Source organism: Sinocyclocheilus grahami, unplaced genomic scaffold (genome assembly GCF_001515645.1).
Source record: "Sinocyclocheilus grahami isolate Dianchi unplaced genomic scaffold, SAMN03320097.WGS_v1.1 scaffold192.1, whole genome shotgun sequence".
Classification (NCBI taxonomy): domain Eukaryota; kingdom Metazoa; phylum Chordata; class Actinopteri; order Cypriniformes; family Cyprinidae; genus Sinocyclocheilus; species Sinocyclocheilus grahami.
Genome location: NW_015505371.1, coordinates 788009 through 809412, shown reverse-complemented (window position 1 = coordinate 809412; position 21404 = coordinate 788009). Strand labels below are relative to the sequence as shown.

At 36.6% G+C, this 21404-nt stretch overlaps 1 protein-coding gene and 3 long non-coding RNA genes across 9 annotated transcripts; 1 reads left to right on the top strand and 3 right to left on the bottom strand.

Moving 5' to 3' along the window:
- Window positions 1-233: 233 nt before the first annotated feature.
- Window positions 234-2839, bottom strand: LOC107594889 (uncharacterized). The gene is made up of 2 exons (XR_001610210.1): window positions 2653-2839; window positions 234-1659 (listed from the first exon to the last, which is right to left on the bottom strand). It is a non-coding gene; the product is annotated as an uncharacterized lncRNA (long non-coding RNA).
- A 520-nt stretch (window positions 2840-3359) lies between these two features.
- Window positions 3360-20238, bottom strand: LOC107594886 (TNFAIP3-interacting protein 1-like). Of its 6 annotated transcripts, none has more exons than XM_016285099.1 (18): window positions 20187-20238; window positions 16254-16436; window positions 15674-15823; window positions 15499-15587; window positions 14297-14359; window positions 13537-13731; window positions 13329-13423; window positions 12945-13056; window positions 11864-11956; window positions 11693-11758; window positions 10649-10780; window positions 7530-7658; window positions 6975-7100; window positions 6337-6462; window positions 6123-6203; window positions 5803-5991; window positions 5033-5117; window positions 3360-4039 (listed from the first exon to the last, which is right to left on the bottom strand). In XM_016285099.1, exons 2-18 carry the CDS (start codon window positions 16396-16398, stop codon window positions 3978-3980), a joined length of 1938 nt encoding a protein of 645 aa, XP_016140585.1. In that variant the 5' UTR covers window positions 16399-16436; window positions 20187-20238; the 3' UTR covers window positions 3360-3977. The 6 variants fall into 6 exon arrangements, with proteins under 6 accessions (XP_016140585.1, XP_016140584.1, XP_016140582.1 ...); XM_016285098.1 differs by lacking the exon at window positions 20187-20238 and adding an exon at window positions 17420-17593; XM_016285096.1 differs by lacking the exon at window positions 20187-20238 and adding an exon at window positions 17475-17593.
- On the bottom strand, window positions 9157-10391 carry LOC107594887 (uncharacterized). The gene is made up of 3 exons (XR_001610208.1): window positions 10337-10391; window positions 9377-9385; window positions 9157-9251 (listed from the first exon to the last, which is right to left on the bottom strand). It is a non-coding gene; the product is annotated as an uncharacterized lncRNA (long non-coding RNA).
- LOC107594888 (uncharacterized) lies at window positions 16834-21321 on the top strand. The gene is made up of 2 exons (XR_001610209.1): window positions 16834-17137; window positions 20957-21321. It is a non-coding gene; the product is annotated as an uncharacterized lncRNA (long non-coding RNA).
- Window positions 21322-21404: the final 83 nt, after the last annotated feature.

The window sequence follows — 21404 nt, the reverse complement described above, 5'->3', positions numbered from 1 at the left end:
ATTATACTAATCAGTTACAAAAGTTTCACACGAGGTCTGCTTTCATCCACTGGAGAAAAAGAGTCATTCCAAAAAGCACAAAACTGCCAACCAGTAAATGATGGAAACGGGTAAATAAAGCACACATCTCAGAGTGCAATCCAGCTCAAAAACATTTCGACTTGAAAGCACTAAACTTAACTCGCTCTGTTGGTTAAATTCAACCAAATATTCATAAATACCTGCCTTTTTTCTTTTTTTACATTTACATGACATGTATCACACCATTTGAAAGTTGCTCGCCTTTGGGAATATTTTGTGAGCATAGAAACCTTTTTGCGTTTGGTTCAAAGCATTGGTCAGTAAGGTTGGAGACATTGCACATATGCGGGAAAACAGCCTTCATGATGGCGGATGACCGTAAAAGCAGAAAGGATATGATTCTTACCCTGTTCCAAACATATTACAATGTTTTTAAGTGCAACACTGGACCCATTGTAATTAGACATTTGGTGATTTGGTTATTTCCTCCTCATGCTCAGCCCAAATCAAAAACGAGACCAATGAAAGTGGGTTGCACTAATGTGATGCATTAACTTATTTATTCTGGCCCACTTCCTGTGATTATGCATATGCACAAACACACAAACTCACATCCTACAGTCTTCCAGTAGCTACAATATGTAAAGGGAGACACAAAACAATACACTAAAGACAACATTACTTAAGACAATAAACCACACTCAGCTGTCAAAACAATAGATATAAATAACTTATCACTTCCATTTGCACATCGGGAATAATGTTTTTGAACACTGTATCTTAAAATATATTAAGCAAAACTACCGTGATATTTCTGTCGTCCAGATGAAAGCCCTCCATGATCAATTATCATTTCAATTTCAATCATATATCTGAAAGATCAACAAGCCACGTGAAGCGCTTATTAAAGTGTTCCCAGAATATAATCTAATAGATGAAAAGGTTAACAGGTGTTGTATATGGCTTCAATAAACAGTAGGGCAGATGACCAGTCAGAGAGTAACGCCAGCCTATGGTGACACACGCAGACGTTCAACAATATGTGACTCAATCTCAATCACGGCCAGTGAAGGAATCGTGAATCAGTACGGTCACATTCTACGGTTAGCTATTTTCAAGACAATTCCCCTATAGAGTTACAATTTTTAGATACATATTTTCTCTAATTGCACATACAAATGTTTTTGTCAGTCTCAATCAATACCAACACGTGTCAGGGAATCACTAAATATGATGTTTTCAGGTGGCTATTATTCAATTAAGTGGTGGAGATCTAACTCTATAGGTAGATTGTCATAAGAATAACGTTCAATCATACTATCCATTAAATAACTGACTTCAATTCCTGCATAGAATTATATAAAGGTAAAATAATAAATGTATATACTCGTAATTTGCCAGAACAGTGTTTCACAAACAGGATTATAAAACTTAAGTATATAAACAACATTTTCATCAGTGGTAGCTATATATATATACACAGTAGGAAAAGAAACAATAGTTCACACCATGCCAACTGAAAATAAACTGCATCATGCTACTAGCTGGGAGCCATTCCAGGAGAGAGAATGTGTGGTTAGTGCTTTCCGGGGTCTATGTTCTGACGCTCCCTTTTCCCAAATCCAGTTGCTCCCATTTCTGCCAACAAAAAAATAAACAAGATTATTTTAACTTTGTCCCTCATTTATAAAACATAGTTTACATTTTTTAGTAAATAATTAAAATATTGAATTTAACACTTTAAATTGCATTAAATTGTTCAAAAGTTAAAATAAAGACGTTTACATTGTCACAAATCATTTCTATTTCATGTAACTGTCAAATGAGCGCCAAAACAGCATATGAGAATGATTTCTGTAGGATCATGTGACACTGAAGACTGGAGTAATGAATGCAGAAAATTAATCTTTGCCATCACAGGAATAAATTACATTTTAAAATTTAGTGTACAGAAAGTTAAATATTTCATTGAAATAAATGAACATTTACTATTACTGAATTATTAATTATCTGACACCAAAACACCACCAAATTCAATTTTGATCTTGACAACATGAAATAGATCATATTGCTGAGCAAACAAAGGATATTCAATAGGAAATAATGTAGGGCATGATTAGAGTTTATGCATCTGGATTTGACAAAAGTGTAAAAGTTGAGTTATTATACCACTAACAAAATACCGGTAGTGCGTATATACAACACTATGGAAAGTAGCTATCACTTCAGCAGAGATGATGTTTCATAGGTGGAAAATGACATTATGCTTTGATAGAGTATGCAAACAAGCTTTTTCATCTTTAGAATAATTTACATTCCTAAATTATGCACAATGGAAAGCAAATTACATAAATATTTATGCCTGTAGATGATACAGATAACCGGACAGACCCAAACTGAAACTAAACTTCATAGGCCTCGTACAATCATTGTGAAATTTAAAACTATTGCCATTTCATGTTTCTTCTGTCATGGTTCTCATTGTCGTCATCATTTGAACTTCCTCCAGTGGAAGCTGACTGATTCAGACAGAATGCTTGAAATATCACTGGGTCAGACTGACATTACGTGGCAAAACAAAATGAATCCTGGTGACGCAGAAAGGACACGCAGGATGAATCTATTAAATACCTGCAGTTTCTGGAGGGGGTCTTGCTGTGTCTGCTTGTCCTCTGGAACCACGTGGTTGTGGGAAGGATGACTGCCAGGGAAAACCCTGAACACACACATACAAACACCCAAATTGATGTCGAGAACAATGGTTTTGATCTCTGTCCACTTCTGCACACTGAAGACACACTGTACCTCTTGTAAAAGCCTGTTTGTACAAATCATAATAGCCACTCATGTCTTTTTCATACCACATGTGGTTAACTACTTGAAAAATGCTGGAATGACACTGTTGTGTCTGTTCCAGGATGTAAAGGAAGCAAAAATCAGCAAAAAAACTGGAATTTTTCTCAGAGTCGAAATGTACCTCCTCTGAAATAAAACCAAAAACAACAACAACAACTGTGTTACAGTAAGTGTATTACTAGATTTGAGGCGAACCTATTACTTCGGTATCAAGTTGATTTAAACAAATACCAAAATGAACTTCTTGTAAATAACTTATCACTTCCATTTGCACATCGGGAATAATGTTTTTGAACACTGTATCTTAAAATATATTAAGCAAAACTACCGTGATATTTCTGTCGTCCAGATGAAAGCCCTCCATGATCAATTATCATTTCAATTTCAATCATATATCTGAAAGATCAACAAGCCACGTGAAGCGCTTATTAAAGTGTTCCCAGAATATAATCTAATAGATGAAAAGGTTAACAGGTGTTGTATATGGCTTCAATAAACAGTAGGGCAGATGACCAGTCAGAGAGTAACGCCAGCCTATGGTGACACACGCAGACGTTCAACAATATGTGACTCAATCTCAATCACGGCCAGTGAAGGAATCGTGAATCAGTACGGTCACATTCTACGGTTAGCTATTTTCAAGACAATTCCCCTATAGAGTTACAATTTTTAGATACATATTTTCTCTAATTGCACATACAAATGTTTTTGTCAGTCTCAATCAATACCAACACGTGTCAGGGAATCACTAAATATGATGTTTTCAGGTGGCTATTATTCAATTAAGTGGTGGAGATCTAACTCTATAGGTAGATTGTCATAAGAATAACGTTCAATCATACTATCCATTAAATAACTGACTTCAATTCCTGCATAGAATTATATAAAGGTAAAATAATAAATGTATATACTCGTAATTTGCCAGAACAGTGTTTCACAAACAGGATTATAAAACTTAAGTATATAAACAACATTTTCATCAGTGGTAGCTATATATATATACACAGTAGGAAAAGAAACAATAGTTCACACCATGCCAACTGAAAATAAACTGCATCATGCTACTAGCTGGGAGCCATTCCAGGAGAGAGAATGTGTGGTTAGTGCTTTCCGGGGTCTATGTTCTGACGCTCCCTTTTCCCAAATCCAGTTGCTCCCATTTCTGCCAACAAAAAAATAAACAAGATTATTTTAACTTTGTCCCTCATTTATAAAACATAGTTTACATTTTTTAGTAAATAATTAAAATATTGAATTTAACACTTTAAATTGCATTAAATTGTTCAAAAGTTAAAATAAAGACGTTTACATTGTCACAAATCATTTCTATTTCATGTAACTGTCAAATGAGCGCCAAAACAGCATATGAGAATGATTTCTGTAGGATCATGTGACACTGAAGACTGGAGTAATGAATGCAGAAAATTAATCTTTGCCATCACAGGAATAAATTACATTTTAAAATTTAGTGTACAGAAAGTTAAATATTTCATTGAAATAAATGAACATTTACTATTACTGAATTATTAATTATCTGACACCAAAACACCACCAAATTCAATTTTGATCTTGACAACATGAAATAGATCATATTGCTGAGCAAACAAAGGATATTCAATAGGAAATAATGTAGGGCATGATTAGAGTTTATGCATCTGGATTTGACAAAAGTGTAAAAGTTGAGTTATTATACCACTAACAAAATACCGGTAGTGCGTATATACAACACTATGGAAAGTAGCTATCACTTCAGCAGAGATGATGTTTCATAGGTGGAAAATGACATTATGCTTTGATAGAGTATGCAAACAAGCTTTTTCATCTTTAGAATAATTTACATTCCTAAATTATGCACAATGGAAAGCAAATTACATAAATATTTATGCCTGTAGATGATACAGATAACCGGACAGACCCAAACTGAAACTAAACTTCATAGGCCTCGTACAATCATTGTGAAATTTAAAACTATTGCCATTTCATGTTTCTTCTGTCATGGTTCTCATTGTCGTCATCATTTGAACTTCCTCCAGTGGAAGCTGACTGATTCAGACAGAATGCTTGAAATATCACTGGGTCAGACTGACATTACGTGGCAAAACAAAATGAATCCTGGTGACGCAGAAAGGACACGCAGGATGAATCTATTAAATACCTGCAGTTTCTGGAGGGGGTCTTGCTGTGTCTGCTTGTCCTCTGGAACCACGTGGTTGTGGGAAGGATGACTGCCAGGGAAAACCCTGAACACACACATACAAACACCCAAATTGATGTCGAGAACAATGGTTTTGATCTCTGTCCACTTCTGCACACTGAAGACACACTGTACCTCTTGTAAAAGCCTGTTTGTACAAATCATAATAGCCACTCATGTCTTTTTCATACCACATGTGGTTAACTACTTGAAAAATGCTGGAATGACACTGTTGTGTCTGTTCCAGGATGTAAAGGAAGCAAAAATCAGCAAAAAAAACTGGAATTTTTCTCAGAGTCGAAATGTACCTCCTCTGAAATAAAACCAAAAAAAACAACAACAACTGTGTTACAGTAAGTGTATTACTAGATTTGAGGCGAACCTATTACTTCGGTATCAAGTTGATTTAAACAAATACCAAAATGAACTTCTTGGGCAAAAAAAAAAAAAAAATTTGAATTAAAAATCAACTGAATTAATTGTGCCGTGTAAATACAGCCTAATAGACTTGACTAATGTTAAGTTATTAACAGAAGTAAAAAGCGCAATCATTTATTTGTTCTTTAGTACTGAGTGTTTACTTGAATAATTGAAAAACTTAAAGCAATGCTTATTTGAGAAACACTTTTAATTTAATTTGTTAGAATTTTATATTCATATTTAAATAAGGGTGCTTTTGTTGTGGTATCAAAACCCCTGACATTTTACTGCTGTTGCTATCGCATACTTACAGGGTTGACAGGCAGGAAATCCCTGCCAGGTGCTGTACTGATGTTAGGCATCCTGGGCGGGAAGTGTATGGGCCAGCCCTCTAGACCTTGATGGCCCACCTGTACAAACGGGCCACAGTATGGAGGGCTCATTGGGCCATTAGCCGAGCCAGAAGTGGGATCGGACGTCCTCCTTTCCTGTTGCCCCTCCAAATCATTGAAAAACAAAATCTAAATAAGTTCCGGTTGTCTTCCGTTTAGGGATTCTACCACATTTGTAGACTGTGATCTGTATTAATAACAGCTTCTACCACAAGGTGGTGTCAATGTGGCACATTTACCTGCTTATGTTGCATCTGAAGTCTCTCTAGTTTACACCTCTCGGCACGCTCTCTCTGACACTCATTCTGTGCTTGATGAAGCTGAGAAACAGAGATAGTGAATTCAGAACTCGCATAAGATTCTTTCATGTCTCATTATTAACCAACTGGGCATTTCTCTGGAGTAGTTTCATTGGTTAGAGCTGACAGTCTATGGGTCCGTGTAGTGACTGACCTGATTCGTCAGATTGGTCAATTGACCCTGCAGCCTTTCCACCTGCCGCCTCAGGTCTTCTTTCTCTTCGTTCATCCTCTCTCTGTCGCTCCTCTCCTTCCGGAAATCCTCTTCAAAGATTTTCACCTGAAAAAAATTGCATGTGATGAGGATGCAAATCTACAAGATCTCTGCAGCCACTGGTGCATTTCAGCAGACTGTAAGGATGAAGGAAGCTATCAAACCTCAAGCAAACTCTATGACTCACTGTGGAACCTTGACAAATTTCTTACAAAGCATGTTTGATAAATGAGGTAAAATGTCTGCAGAATCAATTCATGTAGTTTCAATGAGTGAAACCTTAACTCCTAGAGAACCTCCGAAACAATTTGACGCAATGAGAAAACTCAAGCGTCCCGAGGAGCTTATTCACTCTTTGAGCTCATCTGACCACAGTAGGGCACTGTGCAATGTTAGTGTATACTGTGACCCCACAGTATTTGCACACTTGAGACACACAAATGTACTAATTTTACTGCGGTCAATAATAAATTATAACATTTAGAGTGGTCCCCACTTATTCCACTAACATTTGACAAGAAGAATGTTGTTTTTAACATTTGACAACAAGATGTATCAGTGTCTTCAAGTGTTTGTACCTGCTCCTTCAATACAGCTATCTGTGTGTGCAGCTCCTGCTGTCTCAGGTTGGCCACACCTTCTCCCAGGTTCATGCCTGGCTGGGTGGAAGAGGGAGAGTGGAGGTTCAAAGCTTCCTCTAATGCCTGTAAAAGAGACAATACAATCAGAACTGATGTTTGAATTTAAAACAATATTAAGCAAAACAAATTTTAATCAGCACAACATTAATAAGAAATGTTTCTTTAGCACCAAATCAGCACATTAGAGTGATTTCGGAAGGATCATGTGACATTGAAACTGGAGTAATGGCTGCTGAAAAATCAGCGTTGCCACTACAGGAATAAATTACATTTTAACATATATATTCAAAAAGAAAAGTAAAAAAAAAAATCCAGCCTTTGTGAGCATGAGACTTAAAAAAAAAAAAAAAAAAAAACTTATCGACCCCAAACATTTGAACGGTAGTACACTAAATAAATAAGAAAATGCATTTCTTTTACAAATGCCATAGGGCTTTGGATTAGTGCCTGCCTAACTAAATGACAATGGAAAGCTGTGTGTGCTTTACTGACCCTATTAAGCCGCTGGATCTCTTTCTCCTGGTATTCTCTTTGTTTAGTAAGTGGCAGCAACTGGTCCTGCAGGTAACGCACCTTTTGTTTCAACTCACATGTTTCCGAGGTGAGGCACTCCTTCTCGCCCTAAGACAACATTTAGAAATACACTGGTTAGCCACGAGAGCAAAACACAGTCACTTGGACATGTATCTAGACTTTATACAGTCAAAAATATTGTAAGGTTCATTTATTGTTTGACACTAGTGAAGTGAGGGACTGTCTTTAAAAGCATCTTACTATAAATGTCACATATTTCCAGTAGGGCTGCAACCAGTAATTAATTGGCTACCTTAATCAAATGATAGTTTTGATTAATTAGATTAAAAAAAGTGCAAGTTCATTTCCTGTATTGCAATTAGGAAAAAGTCTAACAACACACTCTTTAGTTAAAATTACTGCGCTACATTTGGGTGCTCAAGGATGTCTTTGAGGTTTACCTGCAACTCGCTTTCTGTAAGGATGTTTTGCAAAATGGAAATTATCACATGACTTTGAATACATAATGTCTTCAAATAAAAAAAACAACAACTCAATCACAAGCAAGCATTTGTCAAAGCACCCGACACATGCCAGTCTGCCCACGTGAAACTCTTATGACCTTCAAAGCATGTAATACAAAAACCTGTGGTCAACATAATTTTTTCAATTTCGATATCATAAAAATGCATTTTTAATGACTACAAGCATGTATGACATACTAGCATCAGACACAAAATTTTGGTGTGCCTCTCTTATGGAACATCTGTGGTCTGCTGTGGGGGCGAGTCATGCTGAAAAAACTTTTGTAATGCTGTCCATAACTCGTAAAAAAAACTAAAAACCATGAGAGCATTGAGATGTAAAGATAAGTAGGCAGTAGATGTGAAAATGAAACCAGTTGTCACATGATGTCTATGACACTTAACAAATTTCTTTATGACTGAACACCATATCAGCAGCAATGGCTATATTCATGGCAAAATCAACAGTATTATAATTACAATATATGACACTCATTAAAACTATAAGGCAGTTTATTTGTGGCATGCTTGACTGTCCCCTCCGGGACTGAAAGGAAACCACTGCTATATACTAAGAATGTCATATGGTCAACTAATGGGAATGACTGGTGCTTCCCATGAGAAAACTGAAAGCACCGAATGACTATTTGAAGCCTTCATTGAGCTCCACAGGGGTGCAAATACAGCTAAATGTTCCATAACGAGTAAGAACATTTAAATTCTTAATAAATAAATACATAAATAAAGAAGGGCTTATTAATGGTCTTTTTTTTTTTAGAAAAAAAAAGACTTACACAGGAAGAGACTGTCTGACAAAAATGTAAAGCTTATTTTTCATTTAGGGGTAAGTTTATCTGGATTAAACCACAATAACAGGCTGACATATACATATACATATATACATACATATATATATATACGTGACCAGCACATTCATTAAAATCCCTCCTATCATGTTCCACATAAGAAAAAGTCATGTGGGTTTGGAACGACTTTTACTTTAGGTGAGCAATACTTTATGTAGTAACATTACAATATATATTTCAATGTTATCATACAGTTTAGACAGAATTCACACCTCCAATGTGTCATAACCTTTGTCAAGGTATGGGCGGCATCTCTCACTCTCCCCAACAGAAGCATAAAACTTACTCCACCAATCAACAGTCTCTTTCTCCTGTAAAGTAGTGACAAAATAGATAGTTTCATCCTCATGATAGAGCTAAAATACAGATATGATGATAAATGATTTAAAACCAAAGCTTAAGTGGAAAGTGTGTAGAATATTACCACAGAACTCACCTTCTCACGCTGTTAAAAGCCAGAAAGGGCACACATTGAACACACACACACAAACACGCACAAAACATTATTCATTAAGATTATTATTAATGTAATTATTATTACATTATTCTTTAGAAAAATCTCATATTTGAACATTTTCAGCTTTATTTTATCAGTATAACAGACCCCAATCATCATTAAAAGGCTTTAAATGATTGATCTAAATCTATGTAAAAAGGAACCTGAAATTTATATTAGCATTTCAATTTCTGAATGTACATTTAATACACATTTTTAAAAAGCCTTAAAACTGATAAAAATGTATACATTGTTCAAGTTTAAATGATTCTTTTCTCCATGATTAAATGTATACACAAGGGAGGTAACTTTAAATTAATTAAAAGAAAGTTAGTATGATTCCTCAGAGCAAGTCAGCTGTACAAATCACCCTAATGTGAAATGAGACTTCTAATTTTGAGAACAGATTGATTGGATACTCCCCCAATTTAACCCATCTGTGACTACAGAAGGTGAAGATTTACTTAATCAGCCACAATGTGGGCTACAGAACAAACTTTAGTGTTAGTGGTGAAGTGTGTAATTAAAGTGCCACCAAACAGAATAACGATTTTTGATCAGCTTGACAGGGTTGGAAATAAACATACTGGCATTCGTATGGCACCACTAGAGCTAATTCAGAAACTACACCCTTTATACCTTTAACTTATAATTACATTTAATTACAAAATGTAGGCATTTTGATTAAAGTGCCTTATTTCTATACATACTTGAATGTGACTAGCAGTGGCTATTTTGTCAACAGCAGCTGAGATGCCATACAAATACTGAAATTCACAAAGTTGAAAATAGCAGCAAATTCATACAGATGTGTGTGCCAGCGTCCATTACATAGAGTTCTCTCACAAGTTGAGACTTAAGTTCCTAAATCTTCAAAATCAAGCGACTTGGTAGCAGTACCTGGGCTTCTAGAAGATGCTGTCTGCCGTCATCTATGTTTACATGGAGGTCTCTATACATACATACATACATATATATATATACATATATATATATACATATACATATATATATATATATATACATATATATATATATATATATATATATATATATATATATATATATATAAATATATTCAAACTAGCCAGAAAACAACGTATGAATAGAGGAAAACGAGTTAACTTATTAAATCAGAATTTCTCTCCACCTAAAAGTAATAAGTACAGATTGACTGTGGATGTGGCGTCTGCCGCTGAGACTAGGGTGTACCTGCACATTGTCGATCTTAGACTTTGCGAGGAGGAGTTTTTTGTCATAATCTCTTTGTCTCAGTTCACGTTCTGCTTCGAGCTCAAGCACAGCCTTTTGGGAGTCAGCAAGCCGCTGCCGTAGGTCTGTGATCTATAAAGGAGGGCAAAGTCATAAATTGATGAAGGCTCATCTGACAGTTTGTTTTTGTAAATTGGTTTCAGATACATCTGTTAACAGGCCATTCTAACACAAAATAATGGACCATTAGTTACAGAGCTGCACTGAACTGGGCAAAAATGTTGTATATTACAATTTGTTTTAATCTACATGCCCGAGTGTGCCTTTATCAGAAGTTTTATAAGGGGTTGTAATCTATTTTTATCAAAGAAAGATTGATCAAAAATAGTAAACCGCAAAAATGGAAAACAAAGCAATAAGAATAACAAAAATTTTTTGTTGTTTTTGTTCCACTGCTCTGAGTTTTAACACAATCACCCCATGACGACAGAGGATGCGTGTAGAAAAACAGCCCCGGTATGCTTTTTTTATTTCTATTTTTTCCTCTCTCCTCTATCAGACCGAGCAGATGCAGAGATGCAACAGGCATCACTATCTCTGGGCCGTGAGATCACGTGGCTTTGCAAACTTGGCCAGCCCCTATGGCGAGCCACAACAGGAAGACAGTGGGTACCGGCGAGGTGAGGGAAATTCTGCCAGAGGTGTGACAGGAGGGGCCTGTGGTCTGGTGTGCAACACTGTGAAACACACACAGAACTGCTTTCCATTCCTTTGCCCCAACAGCATTTCCACCACCACCCAAATGCAGTAACAGGACCTGTCAACACCCTACACGTTATACAGGAATTTCATGTGATGATTCATATGCTTCGATCTCCCACCATTCACACACCGGCTAGCTGGACTCATCAAGCACTTGTTGTTACATAGTAGCGTGATTCATGTTTCTTTTTTTTTTTTACTATCAATAAGGTGAGCCACAAAGGTTACAAGGCCAACTGGAACATATTTATAGAGCATTTCTAGGTACATGTTGTTATGTACCTTCTGCTCAAACTGTGTCTTCATTGAATTCCACTGAATGTCCCACTGTTTGTTCACCTCCAGTACCTGAGAAAGGTCAAATGCAACAGTTTACACGTCAGAGTCAAATGGGAAACTATGACAGCAGTAAAGCAAACATAAAGAAAGCAGGGGACCTCAAAAAGTTCTTACATCTTTCCTCTGTTTCTCCAGAAGCTTGATCTTTTTCTCATACACCTCCGGATCGCAAGTCTTAGATGGCGTTTTTTCCACAGCTTTACCAGACTGTAAATTTGAATAATAATAATATTTCAATTATGCATTTGCAGCCAAATACTAGTACTTCAGTACCAAGTCAACTCTAAAATGTTAACATTTTTAAACAAAAATAAACAAAGATTTAGGCTTACAAAAACTGATAAATAAATGACAGTGACAAAAAAATGAAAAGAGAAAATCAGAAAAAGCTCTTAAATGAGCTTGTTTTTTTTATTATTACTGTTAAACTTAAAGATTCAATATTTGCCACTGTTCTAAATTGTTAATGTGTTAATATTTAATGAAGTGGAATTTGTTTGCAAAACTTTAAAAATATTAAACCAAGAGACACTAAAGTATAATCCCTTGCTCTGTCAAATAAAAAGTGACCAATAAATAATGGCCAAATCTGTATCCATCCCATATCTTTTCAGCAGAACTGAAACTCAGTATGAATTAGCTTCCCATTTAAATGTCATAAAATATCCCTGCTAGACTTTAAACTGAAAACTGATAACATAACATGTAATCAATCACAGCAATTAGTTCATGACCGACCAAAGAAGTTTCCCATCATACTACAGTACAGCAGTCTTTAGGTTGAGTCAGAATGCAACACAATGACCATGTGTATTGTTCTTCAATATTTAGTCATACCGTGAAAAAAAGCCCACAAACGAGGAACTTCAACAGAAAGACCATTGAGGAAGAGCAGTATTCAGAACCAAGGTGGTATTCCCAAAACTAATCTAAATGGCAAAAGTGACTCAATAAGACGCCTCTCAATTTAGAAACCGGGGAGCAATTTGAACATTGGTTCTTTTTTTTTCTTTTTTTCTAAGAACTCCCACTGAAAAAGCTAACAAAACAGAAAAGCAACTAGACCGCAACATCACTGGTCTGAAAGGGAAATTAAAGACAAAAAAAAAATCCCCCCAACACAAATTTAGAACAGCACCAGGAATTCTATGAATTCTATGTCATGGGAAAAAAGTGCACAACTGGTCATTTCCACCTTAGTTTTGGTTGTCTCTTCTTTCACTGGCTCCTCCTTTGGGCTCGGTTGCTCGATAGGTGCTGCTTGGGCTCCTCCGCTGACCTGCTCCTTCAGTTTCAAGTTCTCCTGCCTGTCCAGAGTACACAGAACCAAAATTAAAACTGGAAAATGAAAAAAAGAATTGCAGGATTCTCTATTTGACACAGTCAGAGAACAAGCATCAGATGGAAAGACCCCTCAGTTCCAGCACAGCGAGAAATACTGTGGCCCCTTATTATATTTTCACAGTTTACTCACACTGATTCCTCACAGATTCACAATGGGCTTTTTTGTTTTTAGTTGTTCCATGAGTAAATTAAAAGATGACTTTATGATAATGAATATAAAAGTGAATTGAATTACCTCAGCTGTTCAAAATCAATGTTACGATACTGGAGGTCCTCCTCCATTTTTTTCCTAAGCTCATTGTTTTCTTGTCTTAGCTGTTCGCAGAGCGTCTAGAGATAAGAGCGAATTAAATTCTCAGTAAATCAAACATTGATTAATTCACATAACACAAATAATAGCCAATACAGAGGCTTAAAAGGTGTCACAAGCACAGCCATCTCACCTGTAAGAGAGATGTTCTCTGTTCGTTCTTCTGGACCTTGGATGATAAGTGGTGGAATTCCACAGCCATGCGGCCCAGGTGAGACAGCAGCTGGTTGGGATTGGACTCTTCAGCAAATACACTAAAAGAACTCTCCAGTCGCCGGAGTTGACTTGCCAGCTCCATGTTCTCCTGTGGCAGGTGAATCACTCCAGCCTGCATTATAAAGCAGAGTTTACCTAAATATTCTTCCCCAAAACAACCCAACATATAATACCAATCACTAGGGATCAAGTGGCACTTTTACTGTCAATATCTAGACTTCATCATCCCCGATACATAGGAAGAGCACTGCGAAACCATAAACTGAAAAAAAACCTTAAATACCTCTATATAAACATTTCCAGTTTTGCAAATTTGTGAACAGAAGTTTTTGTAAACCTAACCAAAGAGGTATTCCATAAACTGATACACACTCATGAGTTTTTCAGTCTATCTGCTACTATCCTGGAATTTCCCTCCGAGTCATCCAAGGAACAGCCTCATACAGATAGGTTGATTCATTATGATGAACAAATCCCTGATAAGGAACGGCAGCAAAAAACAGCTGAGCAACTACCGTGACTGGAATGTGGCACACATGACTTACATGCGTGGCACAGAATGACAGAATATGGAATGTTCGAAACGGAGCAACAATCCAGCAAAATACACACAAAGTTCACACGTGCAGTTGAGTGACTGCAGCTGCCCAGGATTTCCTAACATCCCTAAAACTCACCGTCTGCGTTTCCGAGGCCGTCTTCTCTTCCATATTCACCACCTCAAACTCAGATGAATTTTCCTGTAAACACAAGAATTCACAGCGTTGCAACACTTGTTCTGACTGTCACACAGAATACCAACTCATAAAGAACATTTTACCATTCACAAATGAGGAAAAATTACAACTAAAACGAGAAGTTAAATCCGCATTAGATTTATACAGCATGTTGCGAAACAATATGTTTATGTTTAGCCCAGTTATGTGGGGAATATATCATAACACGTGCATTGCGATAATCGCATACAATATGAAGTCATAAAGGATATTTCACTGTTCACATCAAACCAAAATAGCCAGCAATTCACAAAATTGGAAGTTATATTCCCAGTGTGGGATTTGCACAACATGTGAATACCATACTGTTTTCACAACTTCAAAGGTATAATGGTAATTCAACAAGTTATACCGTGTTATGATAAACTCATAAAGGTATTTTACTGTTTTTACTTCACATGGTAATCAAATAAACAGCAATTCGCAAAACTGAAAGTGACATTACTATGTTACATAACATAATTGACTTGTGACCTTAAAGTCATAAGGGCCTTTCGCACCGCGGGAACCTTTTCATAGTACTAGAACTAATTGTGGAACTACCCACTTTATGGCGTGTTCGCACCGCCGGAACTGGGTGCGATTTTAGTACCGGACTGCCTTTTTCGAGAACCAAATAAGCTCCTACTCCGGAGCAGTCTAACCAGCACAACTGGCACTACCTGTGACGCAAGTAGACATTGATTGGCCAAACGCGTACGAAAACTACGTCAACTTATTTCGCAAGTATGGAGAACAGCGATAGATGGACAGACACTGAAGTGCAGGCACTTTTGAACATTTACGCAAAGGAGGAAATCCAGTAGGAATTCGAAGGAACAAAACGTCCTCCATCCTCCTGTTGTTAACGTTGTTCTTCTTTGTTTCCGTTGTTGAACACTGCGCACGAACGACGTCGCTGCCAACCGGCTTACGTCACTTCCTAGTACACACTGTCGGTGCTAATGAAACCATGTAAATAGTACTGGGAAATAGTTCGCGCAAAATCGTCCCAGTACTTTAGTACTGTACATTTAGTTCTGGAACTAAAGTGGTGCGAAAGGCCCTATATAATGGTATCGTTTTGATAGCATGTTTCCAAAAGTTTCAGTAGAAGTGCTTACGGTTGCCTCTGGTTGTAAAGTATTTCCAGTTAAACAATCCCGAGATTCTTGTCTTTCTGTTGTAGGATAAGCGTGATGTTTTCCATGACCTAAAGGAAGCCACAATCACAAGAGATCTGGTTAAAAAAACAGGTCAGAATATTGAATATTGATCAGAATATTGATATAACTGTACCTTGTGTGTCTGTCTGAACAGGGGTGCCCATGCAAAGACTGGAGGCAAAGCTGGTCGTGGACGACTTCAGTGCTTCGTTATCCCGCACCAGCTCCTCCACCCTCTTCCGAAGCTTGGCTGCCTCTGTCTGAGACTCCTCTAACAGGTCTCCTTCCAGTCACGAGAAAACAATGGGTTACATGACATAAGCACACATAATAAAAAAACAGCTGCCCTGAAACAATTGCATGTCAAATGTTGGAGTTACTGCAACACGGCACCAGCTGCTAAAAGCTGAAAATCCAGAATCGCTTCATTTCTGATCCAACAATAGACCTTGAAGTCTAAATTAGCAACACAAGATACCAGTGAACTAATAAAGGGGTTAATGACTCAGATGCCCAGAATGAGCAACATGTAAGGCATTTAACTATATGTAACCTCAACTTAGTCACTGACAGATGTTGAAATTGAAAATATTAAGGTGATTTTTATAAAATCTTCCCAGGTGGAGTATATTAACTGAATGAGCCGGAATCAATCAGGTTCATGATTCTCAAAGGCATTAAAAATAGGTGGCAGGCAGTTTATAATCCCTCACCTAAACTCTTCAGACCTTTCATTCTCTCCCTCAAAACGGTGTTTTCCTCTAGCAGCTGTCTGTAGCTGAGGCTGCTGGCCTCGTCTTTCACCTGGCAATCGCTCCCACCGGGGTCATAGATGCGATATGGGCCTTTTCCCTCCATCTGTCACCCCCGTCACTTACCAAACATGTTTCCCTGTACTAAAACAAAGAAATCAGGAGGTCATTCATTTGTGTGTACTGTACAGACAGGTAAAACAAAACTCTCAGATTAGCACTGACAGCATAGAAGTCCATAAAGATTGTTGATTTGCAATTCAAAGAGAGGCATTTGAATAATGGCATCTTGGGGATTTCTCTTTGGCTATTTCAAGACATAATGATTTGAATGCACATCTTTGATATCATATTCCTAACTAAATGTGTCATAGCAGTCATTAAGATATTCTAAAACAGTTTATGATTTTCCCATCAGCATTTAATAAGTCAATCAACCAAGACCAGCATAAATCCTCACTCCCATATAACCATGACAAGTGACATTTACGCTAAGTGACAGGTAAAACCAGCAGCCAAACAAAGGAATAATCATGCGCCACCAGACAAGATGTCATATCCTAGTAAGACAATTTCTCAATAGCAAGCTCTTGAACACCAAAAAACATAGCCACATACCTACACAGCAAAAGTAAATCTAAAGGTAAATCTAAAGCTAAACCCTTTCACTTTCCTTTCCATGACAAGACCTGTTTAAACAGCTCTACTAGTGTCAACATCACGGTGACCTTAGACCAGAGGAAACCTTATCTAGAGGATCATGTTTATTTCTAATCTCCTCCAAGCTCTCTTAATCAACAGCTCTCAAATGACTTCACTTAACAATACGACCTCAAACAGACACGGTATGGAAACCTTAAGCTTTTATTAAGAATGAGCCGAAAGCCCCTACCCACACAAGGTCAAAGCCAACGTATTTTGTGTTCTAAATAAATGACTCACTTTCAAAACAAATGTGATGATATTAGCTTAGCATCCGGCTAACAGCAGGTGATGTGTTTATCATGCTAGCAGACAAAAGCTTTCACGCTAGCTCTCCCTAAAGCCACAAACAGCACCTAAATACGCACGGTAATGTCTTAAAAGAGGATAAAACATAACGGTCGCACGATAACGTTTATACATACCTGTATTTTACCGCTAGTTTTTTGTTTTTTATGAAAAGAGGAGCTCTTTCTGTACCTTGACGGAGACGCGTCTTTGATCGGCCGGAGGTTTGCGGAAGTGGTTCGCGGCGCGAGCTGGGAAATTCCGCAGATGTAAACAGAGCCGCGTTCACTAGTGATGGGAAGTCCGACTCATTTCCGCGAATCGGTTCATTCAAACGGTTCGTTCGATTCTTTCACGTCAGAACGTAATTGCGCCATCAAGTGGTCCCTTATAACACGCTCTGAACCGTTCAAATAAAGACATTTTTTTAGCATGCATCACAATAACGTTTTTCTAGTTTTAATAATAATAAGGGTGTTTATTATTTCCTGTTTCCAGTTCAGTGTGTGGCAGCCAGCGTTTACTTGTAGAAACATCATGTAATTTAGAACATAAATATAATTTGCTTTTACAATACTAAAAACCAAAGGTTTTGTATGCTTTAATAAAAATGCAATTTTTTAAGATAATTTAATAAGATCTGTCATAAACATATTTCCGGTCCTTTAAAATCTCTCAAATGAGTCAGCTCCGGACACTCCTCGGTTCGTGGATCATTGCGAATCGATTCTTATTACGAACCGCTCGGATCGACTCAGTACAATTAGTGAAAGATTAAACCGCATAAACACATTTCATTACACCAAATACACCAAACAATGTTCTTTTTAGCAGCATCGTATGACCCCTTTAAATATATTGGCTTAGTGGCTGTACTATTTCAGTGACTGATCTCACATAGGCTACTATAGAAAAAATGGACTCATCTTCACATTCTATGATTGATCGTCGTGTTTTAATAGAACATTAACTTTTAATGATTCGTTTTTGGAGCGCCTGCTGTTCATTTGACGTTAATGTTTCCCTGCACTAGTTCTGCTGTCTAATGTCTAATGTGAAACGTTGTGATCAACGTTAAAGCCTACCAAAAATTGTAAATATGTTTTTAGTAGTTCGTAACAGGATAGAATATAAATACATATGTGACTGTAGTTTACATGTGTGGGTAAAATATATCTAAACAATATTAGATATCCTAACATGTTTCAGATTTATATTTGTAAATGTAATTTTAAAAAAAGTTGCAAGGCGTCCTTTACTCTTTATTTAGAGTAGGCCCACTTATTACCGTTATAATCCACCTGGATCCAACTAAAGTTAGACACACACACAATGGCACAGACACACATAAACTGCACTTTATCATACAATTTATTTTCATTGACAAAACAAATAGTTTTTTTAAGAATATGCATATCATTGTGTCTCTGGTGCATTATTTTTGGCCCACATATGCAACATAAAGGGTTTAAATGTAGCTATGCATTCACTAAACAGCAGGAAATTAAATTGGCTATCTCAGCTGTTCTAACCCCCATTAGTTAACCTGAAAATGAAAAACAAAAATGAAAATACAAATTTCAACTCATTCTGTAATATTTCTTGAATCTGAGTTGTGCTAATTTCACTAGTACATGAAGAAATTAAAAAAGTCACAAGGAAACAGATAATAGATGTTAAATTGGGTAACAGAAGAGTTGTCATTATTGGCCAATTCTGGAAGTTCAACCATTATAAGCAAATGACTGAAATGTTTGTACATCGTAAATATTTTCAGCATTCTTAACATAATCACTACACTATATGTCTGTGTTTATACTGCAGTATGATGTACAGTACGTTTTTAAATATGCATTAGAAAATGCTTTTAAAATACAGTCATGATGAGGGGTGCAATTTTGCAAAGGGGTGAAACATGCTTGGCATAGGTTATTAGGAATTTTATTGTCAAAATATTCCACAGTATATACAATAGCCTACTGACAGTAACAAAGCGGTCAGGAGTTTTGACTTTATGATCTATTTTTTTCTCCATTATGAAGAGAGGGTGTCTATTTGTTTGTCATTTTCAGCATGTTTCCAATGATACCATTATATTTAAGCTTTTTGTCCTGTAATCCAAGTATGAGTTCAGTTTCCATCATTACAACACCATAGAGCAATAATATTCTTACAGGAAATTTAATGCAACTTTATGACACCGTTTTTAAGTATCATTGATAAGGCAGCCATCACCAAATCAAAATGATTACCCTAATATCCTCTTTGTAAATCTTACCCTGCATTGAAAATAAATGGTGACATCTTGTGGAAATTTACCACTGTGGTATAAGGATTAACATCACACACGTGCTAGATTCTGCCACATATGCGATCTAAATGTGTGTTTAATGATACATTTAAGTGGTTACCTAAAAAAAAAAATAATACAAACAATAAAAACACTTGCAATATGATTTATTTTAAATACCGGAGGTCAACAATCAAGCAACTTTAAAACTTATACAGCTGCATGTACAGTAAAGAGTGTCCAAATGAGTGTCCAACTGAAATATATGCATTTGTTTAATTAAATGAAATGCACTCAAAGATAGTGTTTACAAAAAAGGAATCCATTAAAAAAGCTAAATACTGTTTAGAAAGTTAGATTGGTCCAGTTTGAATGGACAACACACCTTTTAGTAAACAATACATTAATAGGTGACTTTTATTCAAATTTCCTTTGAAATTTACTACTACAATCAACATAATCATCAAAAAATAAATTCCCTTTTGTCACAGCTTTTATGGAATCAAACTTTACTGATTTACTGATATAATTTCCCATTTTTATCCAAGCTTTAAAAAAGATACATCAATTTTCTTTCTATTAATAAAAAAAAAACAAAAAACATGGTTACTCACCTACACATTATACTTGTGTCCGAGAGGCATTTTTAAGGAAACTGGTGGCAATGGGGGAAGCGTTTGCTGTGTTTTTAAACAGAAGGGGAAATTCCCACATAGTGAAAGGCCCTGATATTTTTTTAGCTCAAAAGTGGGACCTGGTATGCGTCAAGGAACTTGAGACTGCTTAGCTAAGTGTTACCAGACAACAGATATATTTAATAGTAACATAGCATATTTTGACTGTTTACAATGCCATAGTATGTTGTAAACAGGAGTGAAGGATTATTACATCAAATTATTTAAACTAACTACATAAATCAGCAGTTTAATGCCTGATCTTATGTTAGTGGATTATAATACACCATAAGTCTACATGCATTTGTCTCGAAATGGTCCCATAAATAAAGCTCAACAAAGGATAAAGGTCATAAAACAAGTATAATTGCATTTTAGTTGTCTTTCAAAAGTTTTAAAACCACTAAAAAGTAATCACAATTGCAGGCACAACGGAAAGTGCACTGACAAATAACCTTACATTTCTTAAATGCAAAACTGCATGCAGCTTTTGTAAAATCAACAGAAAGTACACTTATGTTATGCTGTTTAAGTTTTGTCTGCATAGTAACCTTTTGTTACCTCTGACATTAAGCATCTCGTAACACCCTGGATTGTTCAGTTTTGTCTTTGCTTTTGCATGTGCAACTGTTCACACGCAGTCGAAAATTTCATTATGACCATGCATTTGATGTTTTGTTCTGAATTTAACAATGTTATTGCTATTGCAGACATCATCGATGGTGACTGGGATGTTGGTCTACTTGCAGGGGATTTCCTCTAGCCCCACAAGCTTTTTTCTTCTTTCCTCTTTTAACTAAAGATGGCCTGACAACAGCTGCACTCACACAAAGACATGTCTGCACACACACACACACACACACACACACAAACACATGTGTGCACGCACATATACACATAGATGCAGACAAGAGTATAATGAATTGATGGTTTGAAGGGTCATTTAAACATTTGTGCCTCTACTCACACCCTGAAATCAGCAGATGACAATACTGTTGCTGTCTGCTAACTGCGAAACCTCTCTTGAAACTGGTGCGAAGCCCAAGAGAACAGAAAATGCATTGAAGTTCAATTTTCCAACAACAAAAAAATCTCTCGAAAATGGCACATGATGTGTAATTAAGGTGTGATGTGCATCGAGAAATCCAATAAATGCAA

Excerpts from the sequence above, each read along its gene's own strand:
- LOC107594886 (XM_016285099.1), bottom strand. The coding sequence starts at position 16,398 with ATGGAGGGAAAAGGCCCATATCGCATCTATGACCCCGGTGGGAGCGAT. Across the intron at positions 14,360-15,498 it reads CTTTACAACCAGAGGCAACC|GAAAATTCATCTGAGTTTGA; the intron begins GTAAGCACTTCT and ends TTGTGTTTACAG. Across the intron at positions 7,101-7,529 it reads AGATCCAGCGGCTTAATAGG|GCATTAGAGGAAGCTTTGAA; the intron begins GTCAGTAAAGCA and ends TCTCTTTTACAG.